The following is a 22,003-nucleotide window of genomic DNA, read 5'->3' on the forward strand; positions in this document are numbered from 1 at the left end:
CAGAAACAGGACGAATCGAGAATTAGAGTGGTGCTGGGAGTTGTAGTTTATCATAAAAAAGTAAATTTAAAAAAAAACATACTATACATACATACTATACAGTAGCATGCACTCTGAAGACAAAGGGATATACAGTTTCATAGTTTCTTAACTTTTTTCAAGCAGCTGCTAGGGCTGGGTGATATAAACACAATTACTATTGCCATAATTATCATAGGTCAACTCAATATCAATAAGCTAAAATATTCAATTAAGTATTTCAAATCACAAGTAAAGAGTTAAACTCTTATTTCTACCATCATGTCAAATGTGTTGTGTTTTGCTAGATCGAATTTTAATTTTTCATAAAATCGGTGTGCTTTGTGGCAGATTTTGTTGAACCTTTTTCATGTAATAAAAAAATAGACTTTTATAAACATGTGTACCTTTTCCAGTAACAGATATACAATACAAATATACAAAAAAAAAAAAAAAGTGCAAAATAATTTTTTTTGTAACTCACTCTATATCAATCAATAGATCATTTCAGTATTTAGTACAGGGGGCAGCCATGGTGGTCAATGAGATGAGGGGAGCCTGTGCCACTCCTGGCTGTCCTCTTCCAGCCTGGAAATGCCTTTGAGCGGTTTTTACACACACACACACACACACAAAATATCTGCCTCTCCCTCACACACAGATCATGAGAGGTCCACTTTGATACAGAATTACATTTTGTAACTTATAAAAACAGTCTTTTTGTTAGTGATTAGCATCCCCCTTAACTGCTGAGCCAGTAATATACTTAAGGTAGCCATCGTCTACTTCCACATCCTCATCCCTGGCTGCTGCTGCAGCAGAAGCAGAAGCACCCACAGGAGTAGGCAGGTAGACATTTTCCCATCTCCCCCCAGAATCTGTCTGTGGATCCTGAGAGGCAGCGGCAGCAGCAACCTCCAGGCCATGGTTGATGTAGCTGGCCTCCTGGCTGGCCTCCAGCACCGGCAGCTCCGACAGAAGACCTTTCAGTGTCTCACACAGCTCCCCGAAGCCAGGCCTGCGGGTCGGCTTCTTATCCCAGCAGCTCTGCATGACCTCATACCTGTGTTTGGGGTGAGATGGAGACAGAAGAGGGAGGAGGCAGGGTGAGCTATAGATAGTCGTCTGCCAGAAAAATGTTTTCAATTTCAATCCTATTTCATGCATTTTTAAATTCATTCATAGGGACGAAGGTGACACAAAATAGAGGAAATAATTAGGTTGACCATAATGATAAATTATGCCAGAAAGAATAGTACTATAAACTATGTATAAGAAAAATATGTCTTACTTTCTTTATTGCATAAAATAGGGGACACAAACCGGATTTTGAAAAGTGGGGGACTGCTAACAGTCTGCTGTATACTAGGGCTTACTGTATGTTTTCTTCCCCCCCCCCCCTGCCCCCAGCCATTACACTTTGCACTAACCTCAATCCTGGACTATACATCTGCCTACTGCACACAGTGCTTTAACTATTTAAACAACTATTTGGTATATATTTGTCTCTGTTTCGGTATTTCTTATTTATTCTTATTAATGTTGAATATGTCTGTTTGTTTGTATGTATGCACCCAATCACCGAGGCAAATTCCATGTAGTTCCACTAATGTGGCAATAAACTGCTTTCTGATTCTGATATCACGATATTACGTTATCCAAAATGTAAGACGATATCTAGCCTTATATATATTGATGGCGATATAACATTGATATATTGCCCAGCCGTACACCTAATGCCTTCTATTATCAATAAAACATGAATACAATATCAAATAACGTCTTGTATGCCCAGCTTTTTGTTAATATTTTAAATACTCATCAAAATGGGAAATGAGATATGTCCCTGAAGGAGCACAGGGACTCACAGTTTGTGGTCACAGTCCTCGGGGGGTTTGAGCCTGTGTCCGGTCAGCAGCAGCTCCAGCAGCTCGTGGTTGGGAACCCCGGGATAGGGAGTCCTCCCCCGGGACACAATCTCCCACATGGTCACCCCGAAGGACCACTGACAGGACAGGGACAGGAAATCAGTAAGTATAGATATAGATTCTTTTTTTTTTTTTCATTTGTATTTAACCCTTGTGTTGTTCTTCCCGTCGACCATGAAAACAACACTTCTGTTGTCACTTCTCAATGTTTTGTTGCTTTTTTCAAAGTTCTTTTTAGTTATGTTTTTGTGATTGTTTTTTTAACGTTTTGCTCGCTTTTTTCAACATTTTTATAGCTTTTTCCAATGTTTTTTACGCTTTTTCCAACACCTTTGACGTTTTCTTCTGGTGTTTTTGAAGTTGAAGTTGTCACTTTTTCCAACGTTTTGTCCCTTTTTTTAAAGTGAATTTAGTGATGAATAAGATGGCGAAAATTGTTAAAATTGTCCCGTTGTTGGTCTGTCTATGTACCGGAAACCCGACCCTCGTTGAATGCCGAAATGAATGATACGGGTGCTGCCAAGTTCATAAAAGATAACCAACCGATGCATCCTCGGTAAAAATGGGCGTGTCAAGAACATTTCCGGGAATTTTAACTGTTCTTGGCGAAATGCGAACTTGTATTGGGACAGTACTTTGGCCACAGAAGATGACGTTTCACAGGGACACAAGAACACAAGTCCATAAAAGAACACAGATTGAGAAACGCCCTCTGCCTGAGCTCTTGGTCTGCTCTGATTGGTCAGCTGGCCCTCTCTGTTGTGATTGGTTAACCAAATTCAAACAAGCCACTGGGCGGGCTGTGCTTGCTCAGGAAGCACGTATGAAAAACTGGGCTGGCTTTCTCAATCAGTGACATCACTAATAGAGCCGTTTTCTGGCAGTTGAGAAAGAGCTGTATGTGGGATAGAAAGCTCTTTTTGGAGTGCAATGTGTTTTTTTGTACTTGATACTTTATACATCTATTACATACACAAAAAACTATATAATACACTAAAAGATGGGTAAAATCTAAAAAAGCATCATAGGGCTCTTTAAAAAAAACCTGAATAAGTTACAAAAATGCAACACATAAGCATAAAACAAGAACACATGTGCATAGACAAGTAAAATGACACAAACCCTATTCCAGATCATGACAGCTGGCAGGTTAACGGCATGAGAAAACACAAGTAGCATATAGACATAGGTAAAAGTGCATAGACGCACATTAAAACATATTTGCAGTTAAGCACAGACAGAAGCACAAAGCACAAACAGAAACACTACTAGTAGCGACAAAAACCAACATTATTCCAGATTATGGCGGCATGTTTTTTTTGTTTTTTTTACACACTCAACGTACAAATTCAGACGTTCAGTAAATATCACAATCCAGAAATCAGAGTCTAATCTCTGCTTTCAAAGATGATTATCATGCGACTGTTGAAAAAAAGGTGCCGTTCCACGGACACTGAACTCACCACGTCACTTTTGGTGGTGTAGACGGACTCAGACAGGCTCTCCATGGCCATCCACTTGATTGGCACACGGATAGCTACTTTCTGACGATAATAATTGTTGCTGTAGATTTTCTTGGACAGGCCAAAGTCAGCCACACACACCCTAAGGTCATCACCCAGCCTGTGGATGAAAAAAATGCATTTGCATAATCAGCACAGGTAAGGCAATATAGAGGCAAAGACCCTCCTCTGAGCCATGAATTACACATACACCATACACAAGGTTTGTCCTAGTACCACTTAGTTGTGTGTGAAACCGCTCAGTGAACTGAATCTATTGTCTCACACAATATACGTCACCTTGTTTGCTGTTTGGCTTGCTTGTTAGCTAGCTAGTTTAGCTATGTTCCACAACACATGTAGCCTATATCAATGACATTTCATTTCCTGGATTGTTCCGGTGCCGCCGCAAATTCTGCCGGATGTCCCTCATTTTGGCAGGATGTCCGTTACCTTCCGTTTTCTTTGTGTTTGAATTCTAACCTCCGGTGGATTTGTGAGGACTATGGTTACCTGCTCCTCAGATCTCTGCAGGGTAAATCCAGACAGCTAGCTAGACTATCTGTCCAATCTGAGTTTTCTGTTGCACGACTAAACTACTTTTGAACGTACACATGTTCCACCAAAACAAGTTCCTTCCTGAGGCTATTCTGCAGCGGAACCGTTGCTCCGCCCATGACGATTGTGATTGGTTTAAAGAAATGCCATAAACCAGAGCACGTATGCTGTGTGGGCTATACCAGACCCTCCTCTGCGGCACTGTGGATGAAGGTCTGGCAATGCCAGACTACAACACATGTTTTAAACTTAAACTTAAACAGCTAATGTAAGTCCAAACTGCCTGAGAGCTTCTCCTGTACTATACGGTAATTCCTCTACTATGCGACAGTAAGTCGCGTGGTTATGACACAATCGTTAGCCTATTTTTACAAAAACGTCTGCTACGGAGGCATAACGTGAGACACAAGGTAATGGAGCCTTTTATATATTGTCGTGTTTCTTTAGAAATAAACAATGGATAAATAAAGTCTTTAAACGCTTCAGATGTAAAGTTATTCGCTGTCAAAGTGACGTCAAAATGAATGGCAGTCAATGGGATGCTAACGTCGGGCGATCGTTTGGTAGCATCAAAATGGCGCCATAGGAGGTTTGAGTTCTGAAACGAAGCTTACCCCCTTGGTTTTATCCAGCGTCAGAAAACAAAAGAACGAGCAACATTTGTTGCTGGTGTGAGTAACGTTACATCTCGGTGCGAAACATACCGGCATCATAACCTCAGGGAGACGTCAAGTATGGGACTTTGGGGTTAGTAGTCTTTCTAATTAGCCTACGTATTTTCATTGGCCATGCCAAAACACTTATTTATAAACTTCAATATTCAATGGAAAGTAATCTCAAAATGAAACGTAGTGTCAACATAAAACACAGCGCTTTCAAGCCGGAGGGTGGAGTTCACTTTGCGGCGGGAAAAAAATACTTTCACCCAGGAAACGCTCGTTCGTTCCTTGGGAATGCCTTAATCCAAACCACGATCTTTTTCCTAAACTTAACTAGTCGTTTTGGTTCCTAAACTTAACTGTCATGGCCGCATGACGCTCACTTTTTCTGGCTAGACTCCACTACCACGGCCCCTGAAAGGACCGTCATGTGGTGGTGTCTGTACCCGGCTCACAGTCACCTATAGGCAGCTAAACAACTGACGCTGCTAGCCGGCGTCCCGGAGCTCTGTAGCAGCAAAATACAACTGCTACTCAGTTTAACATACTTCTGTTTTAGGTCTATTGTTACATACATTCTGTCCCCACCGGGGATAAAAATAATTCAACAGAAACAGGGATATGTAGACCCCCCCCAGCAAATCACACCCTGATTAATTGCTCTACCCGTTCACTACCGTACATATTGTTCCCGAAATAAGGTCCCATTGTGGTTCACCGGAAGGGGAGGGACTTCGGCTCTCTATGCTCTCTGGAGTCAGATCAATTAACAAAATGAGAGTTCTGACGTTTTTTTTTCTCTCTATTTTGTCCCTAAACACACCGTCTCTACTGAGGCCCTCGGTCTGCTTTATTAACATTTTAAGCAGCTTCCTTCCCGGACACAAGCCATGGCGGAATACCAATGGCTGAGGACAGAGACACAGTCATATACGGACAATGAGTCGTTCATTTGAAGCCCCCCCCCTCAATGTCTCCCTCTGATGGACTCACATGCAGTTGCGTGCAGCCAGGTCTCTGTGCAGGAAGCCCTGCGAGCTCAGATAGTCCATCCCCGCTGCAATGTCAATCATGAAGCGCAGGAGACTCTGATGGGGCACGAACTGCAAGAAGGGGCAGAGAAGAGGTGTATTCTGTGATGTATTTACATTTTTGAACATACACACGTGCAGATGTAAGCATGTTGTGTTGGTGGAGGTGTGGGTGGTGTAAAGAGAACGTATAGTTGTTTTTTTTTGGACAAAAGTCACATTTTTGTTATTCGATCGATTTGATGTTATCGGTTTCATTTTCTGCATGAATTTCAGATTTCGGTTTTCATAGGCGTTATGAAGCTAGAGCAGTCACGTTCTTTGATACATGTTACTATGGTTACAGGTGTAGTTCTCATCCATCGCCAGGCTGTTCACTGAAATACAAATGTACTGCCTGGGTTTAGCTCAGGACGACCAGCTAAAACTTTGGATAACATAGAATGTACATTAATAGATCAAAAAAAATAAAAAATACACACAAAAATAGCCAGCTGAAAGTAAAGTTGTGTTAACATTTGTTTGCCATTTTTTTATATCAGCATGCTCCTGCGTGTTTCTGGGGTTTAGCCAGGTATTTTATTACTAACAGTCCAATTTTCAATGGGATTGCAGATTCATTAAGCCCATAAATGTGTTACTTTTTCATTCTAAAATACATAAGACCTCTGAAGTGTGAGATATTGTTTATTACTCCAACAGGTCAAGCAGCTAAATTAACTTCTGCAGAAGAGATTTTTTGGCTGGTGGAGGATATTGTTTTACTAATCTGACTTAAATCTGGTCAATTCAAAGGCTTCTTTTTATTTTATTTAGTTATCATCTTGTTTGTCTCTTTGAAAAAAATCCATCAACAAATATGCTTTTGTCCTAGTTTTCGTTGACAAAATAAATATTGCAGGAAGTTTTTTTTTTAACCTACTGAATGAAGGGTAATGGTAAACCACACATGACACCCAGACGGAGCCTGAGACACACAGTCTGAAGTCTAAAGCCCCACTAGGGACCTCTACAGGCTGCAATATTAATTGCGTCCCCCATTACATATGCAAAAACTTACTATGGCTGTGTACAGACAGCTGAGATAAAAACACTGCCTCCTCATTTATTTTGTGTTCCACACTCTTGTATATAGTACTTGAACGCAATACTTGAGTAAAAGTACAAGTATCTTACCAGAAAATGACTTTGGTAGAAGTTAAAGTCTCCTTTTAGAATATTACTTGAGTAAAAGTCTTAAAGTTTCTGATATTTACTGTACTTAAATAAGTAAATAAGTAATTTTCTGATATTAAATGTACTTCAAAATAAAAAATAAAATTTCTACTGTTTACCTCGCAAGACAGTGGCTAAAATGATTGCCAGCAGGATATCTTTACAGAGTTGTAAAATAGGGTTTGATAGTATAAACTGTGGTTTTGTTTTTGTCCGATCAGCCATGATTGTCATGCAGAACTCAAACTAGCTGTCCCTGGATTTGACTCTTTAGCTAGTCTTAAAGCTTCGCCGTTAATGCACGTCTAAACAATTAATTGCAGTCTAATTCTGGTTCCTGATATCCATATGTAAAACGTTGATATTTTGTCTGGAGGGCTATGGAGACTATAAAGGGACCAAAATGAAGAGGTTTTACTTTCTGGGAAAAGTAAAAACAAGACTGTAATGTCATTGTTCTTTATGCTGTTTATCATGAAGCAACGAGCCACTCTCAAACCAATCTTCTATGGGTTCCAGAAGTCAAATGTCAATGTGTCCTTGTGTGTATCTGTCTATGTCAGCATGTGCTGACGGTGCAATTAGCCCCATTTATGTACATGCATGTGCAGACTGCATCTCACCATAGGAATATCGCCATATCGTGTAGCAATGAGGAAGCGGCGCAGGTCTCCGTGTTTCATGTAAGGCAGGATGACCAGAGGAACAGGCAGAGGACAGTCCTGCTCTCTCTGTAAAGTAACCGCTGCAGGACAAAAACACACACACACACACACACACACACATCTTTCACAAGGTTGCTGCTGCTGCAGTAGAGGACAGAAGGCTAAACTGAGTCTGTGGGTACAATATCAAACCTTTACATTGCCTCTAGTCTGGCATTGCCAGACCTTCCTCCACTGTGCTGTGGAAGAAGGTCTGGTTAGTCCACACAGCATTCTGGGATGGGAGAAAAACGCGCTCTGGTTTTTTGGCATTTCTTTAAACCAATCACAATCATCATGGGCGGTGCTGGACGGAGCAATGGTGCCTCCGCAAAATAACCTCTGGAAGGAACTTGTTTTAGTGGAACATGTGTACGTTCAAATGTGGGGAAGACATGCAGGAAATCGGTCACAGGTTGGATTCAAACCCTAGACCTTCTGCATCGAGGAACAAACCTCTGTATATGTGAGCCCGCTCTACCAACTGAGCATTATTATTATGACATTATTACATTTTTTCAACATTTTTAAATGTCTTAACATGAATCCAACATATTATTAGCAAATATAACTCCCCACCAATGATAATCATACTGGCCTATAGGTAAGGTCACTAAGGTAGCCATCCACAGATACAGTTCATCCTGATGATTCACTGTGACACATGTATGTGGAACATTAAAAGATGATTTATAAAATCATGCCGACAATTATTATTTTAATAGTTTAGTATTCTATGCACTAAAAAGGTATCTATAAAGGCTTTAGGACGTCCTACACGTTATTGTGGGCCCAGTTTAATATGCTACTTCATTTTATACAATATATGTAGTAGGGGGTCCCTGCTCCATCTCTATTTCAGTTAAGGGGTCCTTGGCTTAAAAAGCGTTGAAGTACCCTGGTCTAAAGTCAGGCACAAACTGTGTCAGATTTACTTTAGTTATCCCAAATCTGACTTTCTGCCAAGTGATTTAATAATGCAAAAGAGCTTTTAAATGTTTGAGCTTTCTTTATAACTTGGTTAAGTCTTTAGAAGTTATTAAATTATATGAGGTCATGACCTATAGTCTGGACCAACGGAAGAATTTCCAGGATACAGACATCTGGCGCGTGGCTCACACGCAGGATGCTCTCTGTGTTGTCTAGAACTCTGTTCGCTTCTGGAAACAACACAAACCTTCAAGCTAGCCAGCCACACGCTGAAATGAAAATATAACAGAGAGTAGTAAGTATTAGTAAAAGAAGTAGTAAGAGAAGCCAACGTAGTAGTTAGGGATCAGGGAAAGAGGACAGGAATCCAAAAGCAGGCAGTGGTTTAAACAGGCAGGGATCAGGCAGGCAGCAATGAAAGCTAGAATGCTATGTAGCAAGCACATTAGACAATCTGGTGAGGAATGAATGGAAGTGGGCAAGGATATATATTGCAAGGCTAAAGGGGAAGTGGGAACAATTGTGTAGGTGGGCAGGGGGAGGTCAAGTGGGGTTACTGCAGGGCAGAAGGGAGTGGCAGGGACTGAACTGACAGGAAAGTATATGACAAAGGCAGAGAGCAGCTGTGACACTATGGTCTGTTTAAGGCTAAAGCCGCCTACACATGATCCGCAGTAAAACTGCTCTGTGCTGGCTGTGCCATTGTTTTCCTATTGGAAGAGCCGTGCCATCCAACTAGGCGCAGCGCTACCTTTGGTGTGGCACACCACTCAGGAATTCTGCTCAAAGTTCAAATTATTTCAATGTTGACCTCGGATGCCGCTGACCTTTTAAAGCGCAACCAATGAGATAACAGGAAATGACTAATTCTCTTCCTCTGCTCCCTACCTAGTGGTGCGCAAAGAGCAAATTTCTGCTTACCGGTGGTCCTCCCGTAAGATACATGTTATTATAGTCCAATAGAAAAAGGGTTCAGCATAAGTATATCTTACCGAGTAGTCCAACCACATTTTCATGATCAAAGTTCTTCATGATCTCTGCCTCTCTCAAAAACTCATGTAAGTCTTCTTGGCTGTGGATTCCAACTAGATGCGTGGGACAGAGAAAAATTACAAAAATTAGAAGTAGCGGAGTAGAGTTCTGATAAAGGGTATGACATCAGAACACACCTCTCATGGTCTTCACAGCCACCTTGATGTCCAAGCCTTCATCTGGTGTAAAGACCCCTTCATAGACTGAGCCAAACTCTCCTGTAGAACAGAAAAGCAGGACTAAATGTTATCACTCTCACTTCTTCTCCCAGGTGAAACATTTTTAAATAGTGGAGATCTGATTGTTAGGGGAAATATCGCGATACTATGCTGTATCGATTTTTTTCATACATAGTGGCAGCTGATTTGGTTAGCAATGTCCCTTGTTCACTGTTATTATGCATTGTGAGATATTGTAGTCCCACCAAACACACACTAGACACACTGAACATTGGTGAACGGTGATTGGTAAATCATTTCAGACTCAGATCTTAAGAGTAAATTGGCAATGTTCCCAGAAAGACCATCATGTTTTTTTGAGCCAGTAATTGAAAGCGAAAATGGATGACAGTCCAGCATGGAACTATCTGTAAACAGAGCGTTGCCATTCGACAATTGAGCAAAACACCATAATATGTTCAATGAACTTCTTTCCGCAACATCTGTGCATAGAAAGTGCAGTATGGTTAGGCAACAATCATAATTACGATACATAAGTTTTTTATTATAGATTATTAAGATAGATTGAGGTATGGTTTAAAAATTAGGCAGTAATTACACTTCCATTTTGGGAAAGATAATGGTTACTTTTTTGTTTAGTTTTTAAAAGGAAACATTCACTACTGGACCGTGAAGAGACATGAACTCTGCTCTCCTGCATGAAAGTCAACTGGGCTGCTTTAACCAATCAGGTGTACTGTATAAGGGTTCAAGACATCTTTGCATAACAATGGTCCTGCGAGGCTAAAACAGGATTATTTATAATGAGGAATCGTGAACTGACCTTTACCAAGCTCCTTGCCCAGGGTGAGCTTGTTTCTCTCTACCAGGACCTCCTTAAGACTGTCCAGCAGCCTGCCGCTGAGCCCCTCCAACAACTGGACCACACCCTCACCCCCTGAAACAAATAGGAAATCAAAGGATAGAGCTGTAACAATTCCCAATGTTGCTGTACAATTAATTGTCTCAGAAATAATTGCAATTAACAAAATAATTGTCGCTTTCAGTCAAATTTAAAAATATTTACTTACTTATGTATTACTTTGAATGAATTCCAGGATACATCTTTTGGTTATCTCACTGTCATGTGACCCGTATATTGTAATAACATAAATACACAGCCTATGAAGTAAACCACGCCTCTTTATTATCATAAAACTGTTTCTAACTGTAAATCGCCTCGTCATTTTTGTTGCTATGAACGTGTATGGGGTCAAGTGCCACCAACAAGCATAGCTTTAGCTCAACAGTCCGACCAATAATCACTTATATAGTCACAATTTGGCATATCTGAAGAAAATCAACAATTACAATCAACAGTCATATCTCTTAGGACCTTAGCTAATGTAGCAATTAATTGCGGTTAAACAAAGAAAACGTTATTATGTAAAAAAAATAAATAAAAAAAAAGACAGACAATTATGTAATAACTCTTACAGGCCTATCAAGGGATTCACTTTTCAAATGCTCCCTTAAAACAGACATTATCGGCAACTTTTCAACAGAGTCTGGTCTTCCTTAAATACCCACAATTAAGTCTACATCTGTATTTTCTACATGTGTATTTTGAAGACATTTTACGATATAATTAATTCAATGAATCACAAACAGTCGACTGAAAGTACCAAATGACACTACAGTATATATGCTTTTTCCTGTACTTAATAAAATGGTTTGTATGGGATTAGATTTGTATCAAAACCTTTGTGCAACACCTTTCAAGTATCAAACAAATAAATGCAATATGATGCTTACTGTTGGCGGGCTCAGGTGCAGCCTCCACCTCCTGTGGATGTCGGTAGGAAAATTCAGCCATCGGCAAAGGCTCTTCTTCGGGGTCAGACCTGTAGGAAAATGATAACTTTAATTTTTTCATCAGTGAGATCATGAGATTAAGAGAATGTTGGACCCAAATGCAGAGACACAGCAGGCAGTGGTGAGCTTGAGGGTTTAATACCATAAAATCCATACAAACAAAAGGAGTCCTGAATACAGCAGGCAAAAGTAGTCCAAAACGAAGTGGAAGTCAAAAAACAGGAATCACAAGAAACACCGAGACAAAAAGGTAGCCTACACACACACAATCCAAAACAGAACAATGATCTGACACTAGACAAAGACAACACAGAGACTAAATACAAGAGGTAAGGTGAAACAAGGAACATGTGACACAAGGACTCAGGAACAGGTGAAACACGGGTGGGGCAGACAATAACAAAGGCGGGAAAACACAAGGCAGGAAGTAAAATAAGACATGACAAGGGAGAAAAACAGACTACAAAATAAAACAGGAAACAGAAACACATACACAACCATAACATTTAGTCATCATCACCTTATGTGAACCTAACTGTGTTCGAGGGTTCCCACACAAATGGTAAATTATGAAATTATTTTTGTCAATTTCAAATTCCTTAACAGTAACTTTAAAGCAGTAGGCCAAAGAAACAGAAATGGAAGGTCCCATTACCTGAGTTTAATGTAGTTGCTGCGCAGGACACACACAACAATGGGAACTACAGCCATGAGCAGCAGGATCCCAAAAAAAACACCAACAACTGTCAGCCACACGGAGAAGCGACTCTGCTGCTGAGGAGCTGGCACTATTGTAGGCTTGGAAATGTTTGAGCCCGGGGTCACAGTGATCACCACAGGTGGAACTTTCCCTGTAAGAACACAAAAGTGTTACCTTTGGCTCAGACGTTTACAGTACCTTTGAAATTCTATCTACTAAGAGATGCAGTTTCTGATTTTGTTATAGTACCCAGTGGTGCTTTAAAGCAAACATATGTACTCCTGTGCAGCACCGAAAGTGGTCAAAAGTGGCAATTACAACACAGTGCTAACCATACTGTAACAGTGGCACAAGTAGAGAAGAGTCATAAAGTCAGCAAACTGACTCAGTATTATCAATCACAAAGCAATGCCTATTTAAAGTTTGCTAACATTATCTAACATTGGCCACCATAAGCTACTCGTCATACCCATAGACTGTAAAAATAATGGACGAAGGAAGTGCATTCTATCTAATTTCCAGCAGGGGGTGACTTCACTGTTTGCAAAAAGACGTCTGTGTCTATAGAAGTCTATAAGACTTGGTACCTCAATAATCATTTTCATAATCAGTTTATGGTCTCAATAGCTAGTTTCAAGTCTTCGTCAATACAGCATGATGTTCATTTTGTAAATTAAAGTCCCATTTATTTTAAAATAGACAAACAAGCAGGGGATGCTTTAGGGGCGTGGCTACCTACCTATCAGGACAGAGGCTTAGCAATGCTAACCATTAAAATAGACCTGAACTAGCTTTTGGGTATTGTCTGTGCATGTTTTCACTTCCTTAATTGGAACACTTTGGTCGCCTAAAAATGCCTTGTTCAACGTCCTTCCAACTAAGCTAGCTAGCCACCCCTAGCATTAGCTGGTAAAAAAAAGGAACGTTTGTCGATTTTCTGTACTGCCATACATGCAGATAAATGGTGGCAGCACCCGGAGGACCGTGTTTACCTGCCGGTCAATCTCCACCGGATGACTTGCTTCAGAAGGGTTGAAAACTGGCAACTTTTCCTCTTTAGTGTTTAGCTTAGCACAGCGCCATTGCAACTATAAACAACACTTGCTTTGCCCCGTCGTCCTCCCCAGCTCCACCCTCTCGTCGAAAACCACCACGTCCTGTTTTTTAAAAAACAAGACGGCGACAGCCAAATTGCCAAACTCAAGGCTTTAAAACTACAGTCCATAAACCACTGGGTGACGTCGCTGATGGTACATGCTATTTATTTTTTACTATGGTCATACCAGATCAAGGTTGTAGCAACAAAAACCCTGAGTGTAGTGAATTGCTTAAGAGTGTGTTAAACTGCGTATGAGTTCCACTTTTCTTTTGTAAGAGGAAGAATGTCTTTTGGTTTTCTTTGAAAATATAGTCCAATAAGCAAGCTAACTCTTTCACCTAGCTAGAATTGAACCCTCACATGTTTATTTCCCACCACACTAGCTGTCGTTCACTTTCCCTGGACTATCTAATGGGTTTACATATCGACATCTTACATACATCTATGCATAGTAACAGTGGCAGTGGATGATCGTGGCGCCCCTTGCAGGGTGGATATATCATTCCAGGCTTGCACTGAGAGTCTGTAGTCGCGCTGTGGATTCAGTTCTGTGATGCTGACTGATGTGTTGGTCAGCCCTCCTGAGGCTGGCAGAAAGACCACATCGTCCCCACATGCCTCCCACCGACGGCCAGCTTCTGCTTCCTTCTCACACTTGATGTAATACTTGACTTCCTGTCTGCCTCCCCGGTCATGGGGAGGATCCCACGTCATTATCAGCACAGAGTCATTATGATGATGGGCTGTTAGATTCACAGGGGCAGAGGGCGGCTCTGTGGACGACAAGACAGGGAAGCAAAACATGCTTAGAAAATCTACAGAATATGTCATTAGAATGACATTAGATCACCATCCGTGTCTGCATCATATTCATGATAGCAGACATGGAATGACACAAAGAAGTGGGAAAATAAGACAAGTGGTGTCCGTCTGTCAGTCTGCCATGGTGTCTCTTCTGAATCTACAAGTGTGTGTGTGTGTGTGTGGGGGGGGGTTGGGGTGGAGGGGTGGGGTGCCAAACTTCACATAGGCTTTAAAGGTCCCATATCATGCTCATTTTCAGGTTACTACTTGTTGCATGTTTACACATTATTTTTACCTGTATTCACCCTTTGTCTAAAATGCTCTGTTTTAGCGCCTGTCTCTTTAAGCCCCCCTCCCGAAAAAGCCCAGTCTTCTCTGATTGGTCAGCGTTTCTGGATCTTCTGCATCTGCGTGTTCAGAGTGTCTGCACTGTCATTGCAGCCGGGGAATGACTGTAACGGCACTATTGCGCTACTTTCTATAGTAAAGTTGTGACATCACAAATGTACGGAAGTCCTGACGGCTCATTTAAAGGCACAGTTTCTGAATACAGGCTGTGTGCATTTCTCTGTGGATTGAGCATTTTGATACTTAAATACTTGATAAATGATACAGTATTTATTCAGCACCTTGACCTGTTTTATAATTTAAAAAAAGACATTGAAATTCACTTTTTACAATATGGGACCATTATTGTCTAATCCTGCATATTCCAATAAACCCACTGAATGTTTCTTACTGGTGCAGCCAAGGTCATCGGGGTCCGCCGGCAGGCGGTTGAAACCCTGTAGACAGTCGCACCTCTCTGATCTCTCCCCATGCGTCCTGCTGTTCGGTGGACACAGTCGGCATCCTCCACTCTCATTGGCTGGTTTGTAGTAGCCCATCCTACATCCTGGTAAAATAGAAATACAGTAGTGATTGTCTCTTTCCTACCACTGATAATAGTAGCGTTTGTAAAACCTTTATTTTCTAATGTGGTTATAATATTCTCTTGGTTGGTCCAGTAGCTCGGTGGTTAGCACTGCTGCCTCACAGCAAGTAGGCAGAGTACTGGTTTTGAAACCTGTAGTCCAGGCTTGTGCCTTTCTTGGGCTTTTCTGTGTGGAGTTTGCATGTTCTCTCCGTGTTTTCCTCCATTCTGCAGGTTTCCTTTCACAATGAAGACATGCATAGGAACCTGCCATTGCCCTTCATGTACTTGCATTACAACTGGAGTTGGTCCCCGGGCAGCCGGACTATGGCTGCCCACTGCTCCTAATTAGTTAGGATGGGTTAAATGCTTAAATGCAGAGGATACATTTAATGTATGTGTAAAATGTACTTGTCAAATAAATACATATATATATATACATATATATATATATGTATGTATATAAGCAGTCCCATGTGCAGCCACTGACCAAGCGGGAGTGAGAACGGGTACAATTAATTTCCTTGTTTCTGTTATGAAGGCAAGACGTGTGTGACTCGAACATCTCACATTTACCAACAAAACGTACAGCGAAAGACCGTGCAAAACATTTCAGACCTGAGTCCTGCCAACATGTATACATTGTAACATCAATGTACGCTGTAATGTTTTTTCACTCTAAAGTCAGCGGCTGCTGTTTCAATCCTGTCGGCTGTCTGCAGTGGGCGGGGCTGTTGCTCCATTTCCCCACACAAACACAAACACACACAATCACACACGGTGGATGCAGGAAAAAACGCAGATGAGATGTACAGTTTGACCTAAATTGAGGACAGCTACGCTCGTTATTGTAAGTGCAATGCTAAGTTAAAGTCCAATAAGTACTTTATGAAACCGTATGAATTTGTGTCCCAGGCCAGGATAGGAAATTAACTAACAATGTAAAGATCAACAAGCCACTGACAATGACAGATATGTTCATATTTGATTCATTCAATAAATTATTATTTTGTGTCTTAAATCCACCAGCCGTTTTCATATCATACCAACATTTGCAGCATCTTGAGCCTTTTTGGTAAGGTTCCTAGGAAATCTCAGCCCAGAGTAATTAATAGTAATAATTATTATTCTCCCCACTTTTTTGCAACAACTCATGTGTTATGGTGCGCATTCACCAGTGTTTTTGTTGTTGTTGTGGTGGGCGTAGGCTACTCCTGATTTTGTCAGTCATCTCATCTCTTATATGCAGTGGCGTAATGAGACAACACCAGGCCCCTATGCAGGATTATCAAGACCGGCCCCCCTACTACAGCACGTGATGACGCGCAATGTCCACGAGTAGGCTACCATCAATAGGACAGGATAGGATCAGCAATTCCTGTTTTTCTATATATATATATATATATATATATATATATTAGGGCTGTCAAAATAATCGGAGAAAAAAATAACGCAGATTAATCCATTCCATATTGACGTTTGACCCGGAGCCGTTCTAGCACCATTGGACTGTAAAATGAAGGAGGGAGACAAGAATGTTCAACACCAGGATGTAACAATCTGCAGCTGCCATCGGAGAAACAACACAGACGTTATGTTCAATGAAACTGGTAAACTACAGCCTCGTGGTGCATTTGAAGTTATTGTAAATGTCCTTTTCCCATCTGGTGGTTGTTTTTGTCGTTCAATAGCGATTTACTAGTGAAATAAGTTATTGTTATTGTTATACATTATTATTAAATCATTTAATTTTGACCATATGGCCTTAGCAATAAACAAGCCGTTCTTTAATGTCACCGACTGTTATTTAGTACCCTTTTTTTTTTCTTTTCTTTTTTTACTTTCTTAAAAAGTATCGGTTCAGGCACCGTTAATTATGTATGCGATTCATTAGAGTATGTAATTAATTAGATTACATTTTTTAATTGATTGACACCCCTAATAAATATATATATATATATGTTGTACTATTTGTTTCACTAGTGCAGAATCCATTATTTTTGTCTAACACTTTGGTCCAGACCTAAACGTGAAAATAACTGGAGTTATTTGCCAGGAAAATGACAGAGCAGCATGTAACTCTCCCTCATTACCAAAACTGAGATGCCCTTGAGCAAGACACTAAACCCCCATCTACAGTGAAAAATATGTTTTTTGGCATTTACAGAAATTATGATGCTAGGGCATATATTATTTATGAAAATGACATATCAGCTAATGTTTTTTTCAAAAAGGGATCCCTTATTTGTCTTTTTAAAAACTGTAACTAAGATATATAGTGACCAGCACATTTTACAGTGTAAAAATGAACTATGTAATGGTGACTCCTTGTGTTGACTTCGGGTCACATTGTCCCATTTTTAATTTTTGTTTTATATCAGAAAAAATGGGACGTAGAAATAAGCGCTGAAAATGTGTAGAAGAAAAATTTTACAATTTAAACCGTTGGAAAAAGCAAAAACAAACAAAAAAAGTCGGAAAAAACATCCATTTTTCAAGGTTGACGGGAAGACAACACAAGGGTTAAATGACCTCAAACATATTCATGACATTTCTGCACCTACTCTTCTTGTTACTCATTGGCCACCATACACACCAACACTGATATATCTGCAACAATATCCTCCGATAAATACAGTACGCCAAGCTGGTATTTTATAGCTAGGGAGCTCAATAGAAGCCAAAGAAAAAAAAATTCAAAAAATTTTGATCTGGCCAACCATAGGTTCACAATACATTTTGGCCCACTTAGTTTTTGTCACTTTTTTCAAAGTTTTTGACGCTTTTTTTTAACATTTCTGATGCTCTTTCCGACATTTTTGTCGACCAAACTGAGACATGCAATAATACAATCAGAGATATTTGACTTTTTCGATGGAATAAAAGCAATAAACTACATGTCTGGCCCACTTAGGATATCTAGTAATCCGACTATTGACATTTTTGTTACAGCCCAAAGAGGATCATAATTGTCATGTTGTTTATGCTCTTCTGACAGAGGGGAGAGTGAACAATGTAGCTGCTAGGCACCGCCCCTAAGGCTGCTTTAAGTAAAGAAACCATGAGAGAATGAACAATATCTGTTGAGCAGTGCACAGGAAATATGTAAAACTGAGAAGGAAGATTATTATGGTGAAGAGGATGTGAAAGTCATCTATGGAGTCTATCCAAGAGACTTGTCCAGAGAAATGATGAGTCAGCACGTGACTTGTTGCTTGTTCAGCTGCCAGCTGTTGCAGAAACTTTGGACAAAAATAAATGGTGACATCTGTGGCAGTTCACTTAAACTCTTTAATATTAACTTTAATCTCAGGAGTATGTTTTTCCTTCTTCAGTAAATCAGAAAATGTGCAAGCTGTAATCTACTTGTATTCTGATATTGATTGTTGTGCAAGACAGACACTTATGGTCCGGTGTGTGAATACAATGTGAAGACTATTATTTATTGTTGAATGCCTAATTGGTAATCAAGAATTGTGTGTAGGTAGGTAGATATACTGTACGGTACATGTATGTGTATGTAAACGTGTATAAATAAGCGAAGCATCAAAATGTTTTAACTAAAGTATAAAAATAGAAGAAAAAAAATTAATAATAATATAATAATTTTGGAAGATTGTGCTGAGATGTACGTACATGTTCTTATTTATCTGTTAATTTTATTTTCTATACATTATAAATGTTTTAAACATGTTAACAAAATAAACTGAACTAACCTAATGAATTACAAATGAAAAATATGAAATAACAGAAAAATCATCTCCGTACCTTGACAGGTGTCATTCATGACTTGGTGGCCGGGTTCACAGGTACACCCCCCCTGCAGTGGACCCCATACTCCGTCCACATTACACTCTCTAACCGGGGGGAAAACCTCCACAGCTCCCTTCACACAGGAACCCGTCAAGGGACCCGACGCGGCCCCCGTCCCCTTAAACAGGGCCAGTTGAGCGACGGTGTCAGGGCACCTCCTGTAGTACAGTCTGATGGATGTTATCAGCACACATGTTCCTGAGTAGGAGAAGGCCAGCTGGAAGCCTCTGCGGGTGACCGAGCCCAGGCTCAGAGCCAGGCTGCGCTTCAGGTGGATTGGTATTTGGACTGGAAGGACTGTGACAGGGAATGGCTCGGAGGCCCTAAGGTCCAGGACTTTCCAACCATTTCCAAATCTTGAGATTGGTGCGTCTGAGTCAAAAAGGTGAACTTGTAGCGAGCTGAGCTGACCAGATAGCTCTTCTTCTTGGGCAAATGAAATATCCATCAGTAGATTGTGGGAATCTTTCCGTTCCATCCACTGGCTTAAAATACTTTTCATTTCCCTTTTTCCACAAGCTTGCAGCACAGGCACTGGACCCGGGTTGCCCAATGTTAGCCGAATTTCACTCCACTGGGATGATAGGAAAGATGCAAGAGAACATGAGTGAAAATCTGCAGAAGAACTACAGTTACACACAAAAACCCTGATAAGACTTGGCAACCTCTGTAGTCTGTACTACAGATAAGTCTCGCATTGCCTGACCTATCTCCACAGCTCTGTGGAGTAAGGTCTGGCTACACCACAGATACATTCTGGGATAGGAAGAAAAAAAAAAAAAAAACGCTCTGGGTTGTTTGGATTTCTTTAAGCCAATCACAATCGTCTTGGGCGGTGCTAAGCTCCGGAGGCAGCGACGGTGGCTCCGCGAAATAGTCTCAGGAAGGAACTTGTTCTGGTGGAACATTTGCACCCCGCAAAAGAAAACGCCACATACAATAATAAAAGAAGTTAACTGTTCACACAATACAGTAACGTGATCTATTTAAAATACCTGGATACATGTTGTTTTGCCGTGTGTACTTGTACACAGCAATCCCACCAATCGGTCTCATAACGTCCCGGTTAGATACTAAATGCCGTAAACATATTCTTTGTAAATCTTTACAATCATTCCCTGAAAGAGCCAAGCAGGCCTGCCTTGCTGCACGGTCCAAATCTTCAAATTGCCGACATCCTCTCAGGCTTTATCCTGGAAATGTACTTCCACTGATCCAGACTAGTGAAAGTCTAAACCCAGAAAATATCAGTGGCAAATAAATAGGGTATTTAAATAATAAGATATGCATAATATGATAATTAAACTGCATATCAGCCAGTCCTATTTTCCATGTTATTGAAACTGGAATTGTGAACTGTGATTAATGTACCACATTATACAGCTACATATTGCCAAAATATAGAGTATATACATTAACACACATTCGTACAGTTAGCGATGAACAATTAGGGCAAACTGTTATGTCATTATTCAGCGAATAATGAAACAGTGTTTTCACTGTAATGATACAAGCCTTATAATAAAAATGAAAATGTGTCACTCGGCAACTTACTTTTTTGGGTGGGTGAGAATCCCATCGCAAACTGGTCTGTTTGTCAGAATTGAAAATCTCCACTAACCAAAGAAAAAGAGAGAATGTCAACTCTGTTACTCTGTGGAATCATGCTGGACTTTGTATAACAGACATTTTCCAAAATGGAAATCCAACAGCAGCATGAACAATTGTAATTGTACACATGTAGATTAGGACTGGAACAATACTTCATCTACTACATCACAGTGTAGGCTATCGTTCAGTATGAGACAGCTCTATTAAAAGTCCTCAGTTTCCCAAGTGTTTTCGGCTTGTCTTCATCAGGGTGGTTGACGCCCTGCTTCCTCTTTCTTGATAAACACATCTTTTGGTAGATTTCAGTGGATTACATTTGCTCTCACAACATGGAAATCGTGTGAGAATACTTCAGTTAAAGGAGAAATGTGTTAACGTCAAATATACATTGTTTCACACATAAATGAGTTGAGGCTATCCGTAACAGTATAGACATAGTAGAACATACATACATAGACATACATGGAATATACTGTGAAAGAAATGGGTTTCAAAAATACAACACAAATATTTCAACCATTTTACCCCTTGATAGGTCAAGATTAAGTACATTTTAAAATATGTAATAAAAAATGATTAAATAAAATGATTACATATTTTTTTAAGTTGGTTGCATGACTTAAAAGTTCTATATGTCTTGTAAATCTTTTTTTTTTTTTTAACCTATGAATTAGTTCAGAGTACGTCATTCTGAAAAGATGGTTGTAGTTTACTGTATAATAAGTATTACATGTAACCAAGTAAAGTTGCTTGTGTACTTGAGGGAAATACTGCACGTTTTACTCCACTACATGTTTCTATCAGCTGTACACAGTTGTTACTTTACAGATTTCATTTTTACAGACAAAACATGTTGGATACAGATTATGACGCAGTGTTTTTAGGTAAACTACTCATCAGTACAATGTAGGTCAAATTAGGTCTACCTCAACCATCTACTACATGTACTTACTTATGATACAATCATTATGTTTTGCTGTAAATACATGCACTCATGATTTGATACGCTTCACGATTTATTTATTTTTTTTAACAGAATGAGCTGCAGACAAATAACTGAAAAAATATCCCTTCATTTATATAATAATAATTTCATAATCCGATTTCTTAATCAAACCCTATGTCAAAATAACTAAATAAATGAAATAAAGCTCGTAGTGACGTCTCAGGTCAAACAAGTGAAATCCAAAGTAGATTAAGCTCTAGGCCGTTTTAAAAATTGCATTTATCTCAACCGTTTGTAATCTTTACACATTTATATTGATTTTGAACCGATTCACTGTGCATCAGTAAATCCCCAACTTTTAATATCATATACAATATGATATTATAAAAAGACTGTAGCAGTGTGGACTTCAGTACAGTAACTGTCTGTGTTATAGGTTACCAGGAGTGATTCTAGGATCAGATCTTTAAGGGGGCTCAGCCCCTAATGAGAATGTGACACGGATAC

The 22,003-nt window shown here is 40.0% G+C and overlaps 1 protein-coding gene across 1 annotated transcript in view; it reads right to left on the minus strand.

The window, feature by feature from the left end:
- Window positions 1-94: 94 nt before the first annotated feature.
- LOC144534189 (tyrosine-protein kinase receptor TYRO3) overlaps window positions 95-22,003 on the minus strand; it is a 22,571-nt gene continuing 662 nt past the window's right edge. Inside the window, exons 2-15 of the mRNA XM_078275974.1 lie at window positions 20,494-20,555; window positions 18,895-19,513; window positions 14,953-15,108; window positions 13,850-14,182; window positions 12,266-12,461; window positions 11,551-11,639; window positions 10,580-10,693; window positions 9,715-9,795; window positions 9,538-9,630; window positions 7,535-7,656; window positions 5,659-5,768; window positions 3,410-3,569; window positions 1,887-2,023; window positions 95-1,081 (exon numbers count right to left, since the gene is read on the minus strand). Coding sequence (XP_078132100.1) covers window positions 742-1,081; window positions 1,887-2,023; window positions 3,410-3,569; window positions 5,659-5,768; window positions 7,535-7,656; window positions 9,538-9,630; window positions 9,715-9,795; window positions 10,580-10,693; window positions 11,551-11,639; window positions 12,266-12,461; window positions 13,850-14,182; window positions 14,953-15,108; window positions 18,895-19,513; window positions 20,494-20,555 — 2,612 coding nt within the window. The 3' untranslated portion in view covers window positions 95-741. The remainder of the gene's footprint in view (window positions 1,082-1,886; window positions 2,024-3,409; window positions 3,570-5,658; window positions 5,769-7,534; window positions 7,657-9,537; window positions 9,631-9,714; window positions 9,796-10,579; window positions 10,694-11,550; window positions 11,640-12,265; window positions 12,462-13,849; window positions 14,183-14,952; window positions 15,109-18,894; window positions 19,514-20,493; window positions 20,556-22,003) is intronic.

Source organism: Sander vitreus, chromosome 19, assembly GCF_031162955.1.
Source record: "Sander vitreus isolate 19-12246 chromosome 19, sanVit1, whole genome shotgun sequence".
In the NCBI taxonomy this organism is placed as follows: Eukaryota; Metazoa; Chordata; class Actinopteri; order Perciformes; family Percidae; genus Sander; species Sander vitreus.